This window comes from Chelonia mydas, chromosome 8, assembly GCF_015237465.2.
Source record: "Chelonia mydas isolate rCheMyd1 chromosome 8, rCheMyd1.pri.v2, whole genome shotgun sequence".
Taxonomy (NCBI): domain Eukaryota; kingdom Metazoa; phylum Chordata; order Testudines; family Cheloniidae; genus Chelonia; species Chelonia mydas.
This window is the reverse complement of record NC_057854.1, coordinates 23340321-23355021: the sequence shown is the minus strand read 5'-3', so window position 1 is coordinate 23355021 and position 14701 is coordinate 23340321. Positions and strand designations below refer to the sequence as shown.

The window sequence follows — 14701 nt, the reverse complement described above, 5'->3', positions numbered from 1 at the left end:
CAGTTAAACTTTTTTGCCTGCACTGCTCCCCTTCGAAGGCTGTTTCAGAACTTCACTCCTCTGATTGTTAGAAACCTTTGCCTTAGTTCAAGCCTAAACTTGTTGATGACTAGTTATATCCCTTTGGTTTTGTGTCCACACTGGCTCTTAAATTAAATAACTCCTCTCCATCCCTACCTACATATTTCCCTGTCTACCACGGTGGCCTTTAAGAACTTGCCAATCTTAAGTAAGATAAATCATTATGGCTACCTCAGTGTCTGCAGCATTCCCTTGTACTTGAGGAAATATTTTGATTTTAATATGCTACAAGGTTCTCTTACTGTAAAACCTTGCTTAATTATCTCAGGTAGTTGGTGAGGTTTTTAAGGCACCACTCTGTCTCTGCCATAGATCACCATTGAATCTAGAAGCCAACTTAACTGTTGTCCTGAAAATCCCTTGACATAATTGGTTAGAAAAAGTACAGCCGCATATTTTTAAAAAAATCATTACTTTGATTCACAGCACTGCAGTGGGAATTTGTAAATGTTCTTGTGGCTCACCTTGTTTAATTTCAGGTGTAATGTTCCCAATGTCTTCTCATGTCTCAAGGTTACAGTGCCACCACTGATGAAACCATCAGGGATCTCCCTGGAGAGGATTCACCAGCTACTTCAACGGCTAAAATTAGCAAACCTTGGTCAATCTTTCTCATTGACTCAGTCCAGTTCAGACCTCGGAGCAAGTGTTAATGCAAAGAACAGTAAAGAGAATCCAGCTGCCACAGACTCCTATAACAAAGATGACATTTCCACCCACACTTGCTCCAACTCAGCAGATGGTGATGGTAGAGCAGATGCAATGCCCAGGAAAGACAGCATAGAGATTGGAGGCGCCTCCCTGGATGAGGTGTTTGGGTCTGTTAGTGAAGGCCATTTGCAGCCAGAATTTTGTTACGAGGCTGAGAGCCCAGATGAGGCAGCCCTTGTCCATGCCGCCCGGGCTTACAGTTTCACTTTAATGTCCAGGACCCCTGAGCAGGTAACTGTGAGGTTGCCACAAGGTACCCTCCTGGCCTTTGACATACTTTGCACCTTGGGTTTTGACTCAGTCAGAAAAAGGATGTCTGTGGTGGTGAGGCACCCCTTTACCAATGAGATAATTGTCTACACCAAGGGAGCTGACTGTGTCATAATGGATTTACTGGAAGACCCTGCCAAAGGTAATTAGTGCACCAACTAGCGAACTATTATCACTATGTTGTCTGTTAAGTTTACAGTACTTTTTCCTGAATACAATATTATATCCAAGCTTTAGGATTATACAGGAATAACAAGTCCCTTATAGCATTATTGCTGCAGACCAAAACTGAGGTGTTTATTTAACCTGAAGAGTGCTTGGAATATGGAAAAAGCTAATTAAGATTCACAGGCAGCCTAGCCTAACCTAACTGGATGGTGTATTTCGCAATAATATTGTCATACAACCCCAACTGCTGTATTTTAACTTGGCAGCAATAGAGCAGTAACATAAAGAAGACCAAGAAATGCCATCCTGAAGCATATGCTTGTGGGGTTATGGAACACAAATTAATATTTATGGGCTTTGCAAGGAATTGCTGTTTTGTTAGTACACCAGCTCCTATGTTGCCTGTTACTTATTATTATTATTTTATTATTTTATTTTGCTGTTGGGTTTGGAATGCTTTGTACTAGAAATAAGTAGCTGACTGCTTATATTTCACAGCTGACATTAATATGGGGAGGAAGCTGATAAGAATACATTCTAAAACACAGAAACACCTGGACTGGTATGCACAATCTGGCCTGCGAACCTTGTGTATAGCGAAGAAGGTAAGAAGTAATTGGACTAATGCTATTTGTTAACGATGTCCTGTACATGTGAACAGATTTATGACTGGAGAAATGTGAGAATTATAAACCCTTATGCATAAAGGTACAAGCCAAATCCTAACTGCCTAGGATTAGAAGGGAACTTTTCCTATGAACAAATTGATCTTACACTTTTTTCTGAAGTATTTGGTCACTGTCAGAGACAAAATCTTTTATCTAGATGGGTTTGGTCAGCAACATCTCATCTGTCTCCTAAGACTACCCTATCTATTCCTAGTTAGTGATTCCAGGCAAGATCAAACAGAATCACAATTTATTAGCTGTTCTTTTAAATTTTATTTGGCATTCGGCTTTCAAACATCTTGTACTCAGTTTGGAGCAGTTGTGCTTTATCCTGATGGCTTTAATACAGTGGTGATGAAAGTTCAGCCTATGGGTAAAATCCAGCCCATGGAGGTCTGGAGTCCAGCCTTCAGAAACAACATGTCCCAGCATGCAATGCTCTCGGTCCTTGGTGAGCAGCACTGGGACCAGTTGTCTTTCCAGGCCATGCCTCTCCTAAAGATGAGACAGCGGCTGTCTATAGCATTTTATGCAAATTGAGAAATCAGGTCTGTTTTTCCTCATTTCTACTTGTCCATGCAGCTTTCAGTTGGGGAAGGTTAAAGGTGAGGTGATATGTTACAAATGGACTCTGGGGTAGTAATTACCACTCTGGGATCCAAAATATTGCTGCCCTATTTCTCCAGTTTCAATCAAGGTGAGCTCTTCTTAGATTCAGTGAGAAAGACATAATGCTGAAACTGTTGCATCCAAATATTTTATACCAATAGACTGACGTAATAGATGCAAGATTGTGCTTTACAGGATAAGACTCAAATGCAAAGAATGAAGTTATTTTTAAAACACAAGCATCTTCAATTGTAGCTGATGATTCTCTAAAAAATCTATTACTTGGTATTCTACCTCAACAATACTCTGCCTATGCAAACTTTCCATTCTGCATCCATACTGCTTTGCTGAGAGAGTGCTCCTCTCATGGATACCTTTCCTCGTACCACTCCCCAATTCTTCCCCACTGCTTGATTCTTGGTTCTGTTTCATTCTGTGAACCACCAGAAAAGGGTTGTGTTGCACCATGCTGGGCCACAGACTACACACAGTTTGAGCAACTGCTCTACCTAAATCTGAATATGTGGCATACCTGTATCCCTGTTGCACAGGTTTTAAGTGAAGATGACTTTCAGAAATGGGCCAATTTTCGTCGTGAGGCAGAGGCAGCGATTGACAACAGAGATGAGCTACTAATGGACACAGCACAGCATCTGGAGACCAAACTCACCTTGCTAGGTAGCTAAAAATAAAGACTCGTTACTGAGTGAAATATTGCTTGCTTTCAAGTGATGGTTTTGGTAACCAAAGAAACAATGACTCAGACAAATTTATATTAAAAGGTCTTCCTGTGGCCCTTTGCAATTCTTTGATACCAATTTATTAGCGCTGGGTGTAGCTTCCAAGGGAAATATTTTTATATGCATAAGCTGTTTCCAGAGCACTAACGTTGGTGCACAGTGTTTTATATTGGTACCTAAGGTTTGTGTGCATATGCACTCTTTCTGTATACACACATGCTTACCAATGGATTTGTGATTTATCTGTGTTCCGCTGTTAGTTTTCTCCACTTTGAAAAAACTATAGTACATCATGCAAAAAGTTATCTATCTAGGTACTTATATGGCACCCATCCCTATAGCATCAAAGCACCATTATTTTCTAAAATGAGAGTAGTCTAATGTTCTCTATCTTGAGTCCAAATGTTTTGCTATTTTAGGCTTGGCTTTTCAAAGGAGCCTAGGTTTAACCTATTTCCCTATGTGCTGTATGTTCAACACTTTGTCATCCTGATCTATATAATTGCAGCCTGTTGTTATTATGGCTCTCCATAATCTCTGCAATGATGTTTGTAAAAAATTAGGATAATAACAGTAAATACTGTAAACAGCGCTGTAGGTGAGCTAGTGTAGCTGTCAGAATCTATCACCTTTGCCAACTGCAAACCCTCTGTATGCACTCCTACTTAATTTTCCTCAGGGAAGTATCCTTTTCTGCTTTAAGTAATACTGATCTTTAATGTACAGTATCACTGTTACAGCAACTTCAAAGTGGCCTCTAGTGGAAGAGATAAGAGATGACTGTTTATCACTCTTTCATATGGTGATTTACCTTCAGTATAAGTATTGGCTTCTTCATCTAAGTTTTCACATTTCAAAAGAGGAAATTTGATGTATCCTATCTCATTCTTTTGAATGAAGAAGCATCTGACTTGCCGTAGAGTGTCTTTCAATTAAACAGCCAAGATTCAGTGTAGAATTGCATCCTTTCTAGTTCCTGTGATGGGAACTGATACCATACTTCTTAAAAAATGCACGTAGTGTATTCTTTGGCCAGTACATTGTCATTTTGGAGTATTCAAAAGAAATGAAATGAGACACTACAGTGCCAAGTAAAATGAATGGTCACTAGTCATTGATTGCTGGTGGTTTGTTTGTTTTTAAATCTCAATCTAAATGCACATTTTTGTATGTGTTAATCACTTAGAACTACTCAGTATTCATCCATATATTTCCTGCAGGACTGATGTGAGGCTTGAGATAATGCAAAAATTTAGGGAATCTCCAAAAAGATTTTCTCCTCAATGCAGGTTTAATTTTATGCCTTTTGAAGTCTATATCAACCACTGGACGGTAGCATTGGCTTAGCTGTCGATACATGCAGGGTCTTTATTTATTTAGAATCAAAGATTTCTGATATTTTTTTAAAGCCATCTCACCACAGCTTTCACAGGGAAATAAATTGGCTGACTTCTCATCTTCCCCTTTTACTAGGAGCAACAGGGATTGAAGATCGGCTGCAAGATGGAGTGCCCGATACTATTGCAGCTCTCTGCGAGGCTGGGATACAAATCTGGGTGCTGACTGGAGACAAGCAGGAAACAGCAGTTAATATTGCATATTCTTGTAAACTTCTGGACCAAAAAGATACTGTGTTTACCATTAATACTGAAAATAAGGTACGTCCAGAAAAAGGTGAAAAGCCTGCTGGGAAGTGCATTCCATTTCCTTCAATGATTTGGGGTTTGGAAATGCTTCATTTTGTGTTAATGCTTCATGAAAAGCCAAAAAAAAAAAAAATCCTTCAAGGCCTATTGGAAAAAGGTCTTTGACTCTTTATATCACACATCATGCTGTATGATTCAGAGTCCAAGCAGGTTTTATAGATTATTTTTATGAGATTAAAATATAATGAATTTTCCACATGAAAATAATCTTTTTTTTTCCCCAAGAAAAAGGGGGCATTGAATATTATGCTTTTGAGAAAAGGTAATTTTGCAGTTCGAGTGCCTGATCGTATAATAGTGTTGATGTTTGGCTTTGCTCCTTGCAATGGAATTTTCACTTGCCATGATAATTTAGCTCCAGGTGATTTCTGTAGGAGGACAATTTTAAAGTACTGCATGAGTCAGCTTGGAAAAAATATGCACATGTAGATTCCATTCCCTTCAGAACCTTATAGCAAGGTGTACTGCATGCTCCTTAATGGAGTTAGAGTAGTTAGGCTTCAAAAGATATTAGTTATTTAGTAGGGAACATTTAGCGCTGCCTCTTTGTCTGGGTCAGCAGTGTCCATTCCATTTAACCTTCTCATAATAGTTCTCATGGTCCTGTAAAAATAATGAGATCATTTCCTAGGTACTCCCTGTGGTGTGTCTAGCATTGATTTGCACAAATATTACCTGTATATTCACTGGAAATAAAAGGTTCATACAGTGAGTAGCACAGGCATACTCGACAAAATAGTGGATAAAGTAACTTTTCTGGAAAAACAATGAGGGGTCCTTGTGGCACCTTAGAGACTAACAAATATATTTGGGCATAAGCTTCTGTGGGCTATAACCCACTTCATCAGATACATGGAATGAAAATTACAGTAAGCAGGTATAAATATACAGCACATGAAAAGATGGGAGTTGCCTTACCAACTGGGGGGTCAGCGCTAATGAGGCCAATTCAATTAGGGTGGATGTGGCCCATTCCCAACAGTTGACAAGAATATCAACAAAGGGATAATTATTTTTTGTAGTGACCCAGCCACTCCCAGTCTTTATTCAGGCCTAATTTGATGGTGTCCAGTTTGCATATTAATTCCAGTTCTGCAGTTTCTCGTTGAAGTCTGTTGTTGAAGGTTTTTTTGTTGAAGAATGGCCACTTTTAAGTCTGTTATTGAGTGTCCAGGGAGATTGAAGTGCCCTCCTACTGGTTTTTGAATGTTACAATTCTTGATATCTGATTTGTGTCCATTTATTCTTTTGCGTAGAGACTGTCCGGTTTGGCCAATGTACATGGCAGCGAGACATTGCTGGCCCATGATGGCATATATCACTTTGGTAGTTGTGCAGGTGAACGAGCCCCTGATGATGTGGCTGATGTGAATAGGTCCTATGATGGTGTCCCTTGAATAGATATGTGGACAGAGTTGGCAACAGGCTTTGTTGCAAGGATAGGTTCCTGGGTTGGTGTTTTTGTTGCGTGAAGTGTGGTTGCTGGTGAGTATTTGCTTCAGGTTTCGGGGTTGTCTGTAAGCTAGGACTGGCCTGTCTCCCAAGGTCTGTGAGAGTGATGGATCGTCCTTCAGGATAGGTTTTAAATCCTTGATGATGCGGTGGAGAGGTTTTAGTTGGGGGCAGTAGGTGATGGCTAGTGGTGTACTGTTACTTTCTTTGTTGGGCTTGTCCTGTAGTAGGTGACTTCTGGGTACCCTTCTGTCTCTCTCAATCTGCTTCTTCACTTCCCCAGGTGAGTATTGTAGTTTTAAGAACACTTGATGGAGATCCTGTAGGTGTTTGTGTCTGTCTGAGGGATTGGAGCAAATGCGGTTGTATCTTAGGGCTTGGCTGTAGACAACGGATCGTGTGATGTGGTCTGGATGAAAGCTGGAGTCCTGTAGGTAAGTATAGCGATCAGTAGGTGTCCAGTATGGAGTGGTGGTTATGTGACCATTGCTTATTTGCACTGTATTTGTCCAGGAAGTGGATCTCTTGTGTGGATTGGTCCAGGCTGAGGTCAATGGTGGGGTGGAAATTGTTGAAATCCTGGTGGAATTCCTCAAGAGCCTCCTTCCCATGGGTCCAGATGAGGAAGATGTCATCAATATAGTGCAAGTAGAGTAGAGGCACTAGGGGACAAGAGCTGAGGAAGCATTGTTCTAAGTCAACCATAAAAATGTTGCCATACTGTGGGGCCATGCGGGTACCCATAGCAGTGCTGTTGATTTGAAGGTATAAATCGTCTCCAAATCTGAAATAGTTGTGGGTGAGGACAAAGTCACAAAGCTTAGCCACCAGGTTTGCCATGACATTATCGGGGATACTGTTCCTGACGGCTTATAGTCCATCTTTGTGTGGAATGTTGGTGTAGAGAGCTTCTACATCCATAGTGACTAGGATGGTGTTTTCTGGAAGATCACCAATGGATTGTAGTTTCATCAGGAAGTCAGTGGTGTCTCGAAAACAGCTGGGAGTGCTGGTAGCGTAGGGCCTGAGGAGATTCCACCTAGCCAGATAGTACTGCTGTCAGGGTGCCAATGCCGGAGATGATGCGGTGTCCAGGATTCCCAGGTTTATGGATCTTGGGTAGCAGATAGAATACCCCTGGTTGGGGCTCTAAGGGTGTGTCTGTCTAGATTTGTTCCTGTGCTTCTTCAGGGAGTTTCTTCAACAACAAAACTTCAAAAACAGACTTCAACGAGAAACTGCAGAACTGGAATTAATTTGCAAGCTGGATACCATCAAATTAGGCCTGAATAAAGACTGGGAGTGGCTGGGTCACTACAAAAAATAATTTTCCATCTGTTGACACTCACCCCTTTTTGTCAACTGTTGGGAATGGGCCACATCCACCCTAACTGAATTGGCCTCATTAGCACTGACCCCCACTTGGTAAGGCAACCTCCATCTTTTCATGTGCTGTATATTTATACCTGCTTACTGTAATTTTCACTCCATGCATCTGATGAAGTGGGTTATAGCCCACAAAAGCTTATGTCCAAATAAATTTGTTAGTCTATAGGGTGCCACAAGGACTCCTCGTTGTGTTTGCTGATACAAACTAACACAGCTACCCCTCTAACTTTTCTGGGTTATCGTTCAGAGCCACTGCTACTCAGAGATGTTATCTTTCACAGCATACACACATAGAAGTTAGATAAAAACATAAAATACTCTTTCTGGAAGGTTGCAGTATAATACTACTTTCGTTCTTAAAGTCCAGAACCCTAACACACATGAAACGAAAACCCAAGAGAGACAAAGCAGGCTGCTCCTTAAAGCAGGGGGTCACAATTCAACCTACCTTGCTGTAGACTGGCTTGGCTGCACAAGACCCAGATTGCATGCTTCCTTCTAGAGCCCATTAGTTTGCAAGCAGGACCAGGAAACCTCTTACTTTTACAAAGTTAGCTTCTAATTTTAACAGTTTTCAGTACACCACAAGGGAAGCCACAGCAAGCAATCGATGGAGCGACCTATAACTTTCTGAAACAACCAGAGCAGAGTGAGGTGAACTCTTGCAAATGGAAGGTGCCAGTGAGGATAGACACAAGTTTGGCCAAGTGACCACAACTTTTTCATAACTTCAGGTGACAAAATAAGATGCCATGAGAAGCCATCCTGCCCTGGCATCCCTAAAAGGGGGGAGAAGCAGCTGCCACCCACCTTCTCTCATTTCATTACTCACATCCTGAGCATTCTAACAGTCCACTAACTAATCAGCCCACTGAAACCCAAGTCCCACCCAATAGGCCTGCTCATTTCCAAGATCTAGCCCACCCCTGCACAATTACTGCACAAAGAAGTATTGAATTGTTCAACAAGGACTTGTTTGTTACTGCCAGTTCAGCTCTAATCTGCATAGATGGTGAGTTGATTCTTAAACACCATGGAAGAGATCTACCCATTTCCCATACTCTGCCGTGGTAGGAAGCCAAACCCAACCAAAAGACAGCCTGAACATTACCCCTAATCCTGACCAGACTTGTGGACCAGCCCACAAGTTGGCTACAACAAGTCATCTCTAGGCTTTGCTTGGGATCAAGAGTGATGCTTGTGATACAGCTCAGATGGCATATGGCAGGATCATGTAATTTATCTGCCCAAGTGAGAGCCACATTACTTTCACACCTACTTCCATGCAGCTGTTGTGCAGATTAACTAAATAGTGGTTTGTAAAATGCTTTGAATGTGAAAAGCAATGATTAAGTGTTGAATATTTTATTGTGATGGACACTTTTATAGAGCAGTTAGATGGCCTACTTTGTAGCTTCTTTTGTCCCTGGCTAGCAGCTCCCCAAACAGGAACATAATTCTGTACAAATGTCATATATATATATATATATTTTCTTTTTGGAAATAGAAAGCATGCAAAGCTGATACAGAATCTGGCATGGAATATGTTCTCTGCTTCAGTGTGTAAATTTGATTTGATACGCATGTCTGCTTTAAAGAAAAGAGGCATGTATTTTACTAAGTGCAATGCCCTGGTTGACCTGATGGGATATACACTTAGTACCTGCAAACTTTCATTTGTATATAAAGTTGAAGTTTTTTATTTCAAATGGGTATATGGGGGCCTTTTGGCATTCAGTGTAATACTGAAAAGCACCAGTGATTCTGTGAGCCCAATACTGAGAGTGAATAAACTTGCACCCGACTTTAATTATATTTAGCAGTCTGAAAATAAATTTTTAATGTTAAAAAAAATTACTGGTGAAATTGTAAATATAACAAATCCCTGATCACCTTTGACTTCATAGTTGTCACAATTACTACCAAGAATTACATGGCAGCAGTTGGGATATGACTCAGATCCTCTTGTTCCAAAAGCACAATCCCCAACCAGTTAAACTAAAGGAAAATCTCCTTTAACTGTTGCCAGTATATGACTCATAACACACAGCTGAGCATTCTGATCCCATTCAGCAGAGGGCAGTGGCACACATATGCTATAGTAAAGTTCTGGTTGTTAAAATGGAAATTCCTTTACTGTATTTGTGATGTCACTTTTACTTAAAGACAAAAACACACATACTCAGTGATGTGTTCAGGAGTGCTAAAGATAGATATGCCCATTTTAGGCACCTTGGGGTGCACTGTTTTCCACCCCACTCCCAAGCCCAAAATTACATGACCCATTTCTGCACAGGTGGGAAACTTCTCCCCAAATCTCTAGTCCACCATATTCACTGATACTGCCACTCTTCAGTTGGCAGGGAACTTTACTCTTCTTACCTACTCTACAAGCTGCCCAGCTTGGGCTACGACATCAAACCTTCCTTGGCTCCATGCCAGGACATCTGTACCCTCAGTCACTGTTCTGCATCACTCAACTTCTTCCCAAGTTGAGGAAGAGGTGGGGCCCAGCTGCAGGGGTAGGCAGCTGTCATTAAGGGCTATGGTTCCCTGACAGGAATTAGTGGGGAATGAAGCCAGATGGACATACTGCAAGAAGGGGTCCCAATCCTTCATTCTTCCCACTGGTCTCAGACATTTCTTCTCCTGGGTACAGTTACCCCAAAGACTCACCAAAACTCTGGAAATTAGATGCATTCCTAGTGACCAGCATTAGGCAATTAGTCAGTTTCTTTAGGATTAGTTAAAAAATACTTTACATTTTCAGTATATATTTCCTGGTTTACACAAGGAAAGGTGCTGTTCCCCAGGAACATTTTTAGAACATTTTAGTGATGCAGCTTCATCTTAGGTGTCAGAGGTATATTTGGTTTCAGAACCTCCCACTTAAGTGTAATTTAAATCTTGCAGCATCCTACGGGTGCACCTTATGCAATATAACATGAAAATAACATTTTAAAACTGAATCATCACTCAGTAAGGCTGAGAGAAGGCAAAAATGGGGAGTGATTAGCTCTTCAGGTATTCTATGCCATGCCACAGAAAGACTTTTAGCACTAACAGCAAGATGAACTTTGGGTGACACCGTATGTCACACTGTTACTGTGCCCTTATGAAATCTTAGGGAAAGGAAGGCAATTTGGAACAAGTTATCCATCCTTGGATATGTTTGTACCCAGCTCCTGCTTAAGCCACTCTAGGGACTGTGTGCCTCCGAAAAAAGAATTCAGTCCAAAACGGGGAAATGCACTAATGGAAGAAGTATGGTTTTGTGGCTAAAGCACAGAAGCAGGTGCTGTTGGAACCTGGGTTAAGTTCCTAGCTCTTCCATGCACTTGATGTGTCACAACGCATTATTTAATTTTCAAAACCTGTGGCTACTTTTAAAAATCTGGACCTGTCAGGTTCTGTGTGTGTGTGAGAGAGAGAGAGAGAGAGAGAGAGATGAATCATGCCTTCACCATCCCCCATATGGGAGTTGTCAGATTTCATGTGTGCGTGTCCGAAAGAGAAATATGATTCATGCCTTCACGATCCCTCACAGGGATGTTTGTTGTTATTACTAACATTATTCTTCAGAATGCATGTTAAGATCCTTGCATGGAAAAGGCTACAACAATGCAATTTATTATTAAAAACAATTATTCCATGTTGCTTTCCCTAAATTCTTTGCATTGCATACACAAATATAGGCTCTCTTTGTAAAGGTAGACTTTCTTTTAAAATGAATGGTCATATTGGAAGCAAATAGCTGTTAAAATGGTCAGTGTTTTCAACATACTTTTTATGGGTGGAGAAGCTGAGAACATCACTGATGTCATCTCCAGTGTGATTCTATAATGATTTCATCTTCCCCCAGGAAACCTGTGAATCCCTCTTGGATTTAACATTGGAAGAAGTAAGGAAGAATTCTAATGTTGAAAGGACAAAAAGGAAATTTTTTGGCATTAGCCTGTCATCATCTTTACCAGCCTCTGTGGCCCCCAGTCCTAACATTGGACTGGTAGTTGATGGGAAAACATTGAACATCATTTTCCAAGGAAAGCTGGAAGAGAAGTTTCTGGAGCTGACAAAGTACTGTCGCTCCGTTTTGTGCTGCCGTGCCACTCCTTTGCAGAAGAGCATGGTGGTCAAACTAGTGCGGAGACAACTAAAAGTCATGACACTGTCAATAGGTACTTAACTTTCTTAGTCTCTTGCAATTCTAAATTACTGTGGTTTTATGCTTTTTATATTCATCATGAGCATGTGGGGAAAAGATGGTGCTAAATATTCTCTCCTTAGCAATAGCCATACGCTTGCAGGTGAAATTTCCTCTTGAAGAGCCTGCTACCATTGAACAACCTCAGTCCCCGTTAAAATCAAAGATCAGATGAGGGCACACAGCAACTTTCAATATCAGCAATTCTTCCTCCCCGCCTCCCTCTAAAACTCTTCAGTTCAGGAAAACCAATCATAATAATAGTTACTGTGCTTGTTGTGTTAACATCTCCCTTTTACTCTTGGATTTTTTCCAATTCGTCAAAACACGACATATCCCAAAAGCAGCATTGGATACTGACAGGCTTGCTTTTAACCTGCAAGTAAACTAGTCAATGTGAAATCTGCAAGTTTCTTGTTTCACTGTGTGTGATTCTACTAAAATCCTTGCAGAACTGACTTTAAAACTTACAACATAACCAAAGCCTGCGGGGACCAAACAAAATATGAACAGGAAGGGAAGGGTCTGATAAATTTTTACATTTATAGATTTGCATCAGTTTTGTTTTAAAAAGGAAAATGTAAAAAGCAAGATATATATTGCCACACTTCCATTTTGTTTATGCCACTTCACTAGTTTACCTTGTTCACAGACTACATGTTTACGTACAAACCTGAATATTCTTGCCACAGGGATATTCTTTGTAGTCAAAGATCTTGAAAATGCCACCAAACGTTTTAAAGTGGCTTGTTATACTGTATAATTTGCATTATCATTTCTGGTTTAAGTCAAAGAAATCTACAAAATGAATTATTACAAAAGCATGCTTTTGACAATTTGGGTTCCACAAAGGAAAAACGTAACAGTGATTGTTAATATGCTTTATATTTGGTATAAGGTGCTACAGATAGTGTGCGAGAAGGAAGTTGTCGTAAAACTATTGTAACTTCTGTTTCTCTCACTCAGAACTTTTGAAAACATGCACCTTTGGGCTGAATTTTTCCATGCATTGTCCCTGGCTGAATCTAAATGTTTTAAGCCATTTTTGAGTAATGATAAGATGGAAAAAATCGCTTTTTTGCCATAGGAGGAAGGGGGGAAAAATTGTTCTCAAAGGCTTTTTTGTTTGGCTTGGTTTTAGTGATGGTTGAAGTAAATAAGCTGAACCTCATGAAGTAAATTTATTTTTGTACAGAGTCCATAAAGAATAGCGTGTACTTTGGGAAATTTGAACAAATGTGATCGTTAAAATACATGAGTTTATGTATTGCCACCTCAGTCACTGACTCTGCTTACTACTTTATGGTTGCAAGTATTATAGAGGGAGTTTTGCCATTGATTTCAATGGGGCCAGAATTTCACCCCCAGAGTTTGTGAACCAAAGGCTCACAGCATGGAGCTATCAGACCCAATTTTCTTGACTGCTTGACCTAATCCTAATCCACTTGACCACAAGGCAAGGCACCAGCAACCCTAAATGTGTTGTTGTAAAGATACTTGTCTATCAGCAATAGTTTGAGATGTTGCTCTCAGATATAGGCATATAACACTGAACAATCCAAACCTTAGCATTATTTTATCCTGTATTTTCATATTTCTGGAAATCGGTTCTTTTTTCTCTTCAAGGTGATGGTGCAAATGATGTGAGTATGATTCAAGCAGCTGATGTTGGGATTGGAATTTCTGGCCAAGAAGGCATGCAGGTATCCCTTCAATTTATCCCCCTTTCTGTTTTTATTAAGTAGATCTGAGTAGCTTCAAGGGCTTATAGAGGGACCTTTATTTTGAGTAACAACTTGAAATTAAGATACAAGTTGGCATTATTGCTATCCTGACATTATCCTTTCCATCATTGTGGGGCTAACTAGATCATCAGTTAACATGTATGTATGTTTATCCTAAGCTTGAAAAATCAGCAGATGAATATCCATCAATGGAATAACATCTGCTTTCTGGATCACCTCTTCAGTAGAATTTCCCCAAGATACTGGTACAAGGCTGCTTTTCATCCTAATTTCATTCCAAATATTTCCCGTCTCTCATCATCCTAAACTCATTAATACATTTTTGTGGTGCGTTTTATGGAGGCAGAAGGATGCAGGTTCATATTGGGAAGATTGAGAGTAGGTTTTTTGGTTAGTTAATCAGCCTTAAAGTGTCAACACAATAGTGGGTGGTTGCCTCATTGTTCATTCTTAAATCCGGTTATGTTGGGTAGAGAAATAGATAGAATTTTTAATAAATAATCTCAATACTTTTTTATTTAAGGCTGTGATGGCCAGTGACTTCGCAATATCTCGATTTAAACATCTCAAGAAACTGCTTCTGGTCCATGGACATTGGTGCTACTCTCGCTTGGCAAAGATGGTGATTTACTTCTTCTACAAAAATGTGGTAAGATGCAAATGATCCTGGATGCCTTGGTTTACTTCAGTCAAGGTGACTTAAAGTACCAGTTCTTGTAGGCCATGTTTCTTTAATGTTCATTGAATTGCAATTCCTTTTTCTTCATTTGGACAGTTCATGGTTACTCACAAATTCACTCTTACTATTCTACTGACCTAAAGCCTTCAGAAAAAGTAACATCTAGATCTTTCACTGTATGAGTTGAAAATAGTACTGTCCCAGAAGAGGAAATACCTCAGTTCAGTGACTTTTTTTAGTTCAAAAACTTTTCCAGTAACACTCATGAGCCTCAAAATA

At 40.1% G+C, this 14701-nt stretch overlaps 1 protein-coding gene across 1 annotated transcript in view; it reads left to right on the top strand.

Annotated features, from left to right (window-relative positions):
* Positions 1–14701, top strand: part of ATP10B (ATPase phospholipid transporting 10B (putative)) — a 236500-nt gene that overhangs the window by 211038 nt on the left and 10761 nt on the right. Inside the window, exons 12-18 of the mRNA XM_043520957.1 lie at positions 595–1204; positions 1729–1835; positions 3059–3185; positions 4721–4905; positions 11657–11972; positions 13625–13701; positions 14267–14392. Coding sequence (XP_043376892.1) covers positions 595–1204; positions 1729–1835; positions 3059–3185; positions 4721–4905; positions 11657–11972; positions 13625–13701; positions 14267–14392 — 1548 coding nt within the window. The remainder of the gene's footprint in view (positions 1–594; positions 1205–1728; positions 1836–3058; positions 3186–4720; positions 4906–11656; positions 11973–13624; positions 13702–14266; positions 14393–14701) is intronic.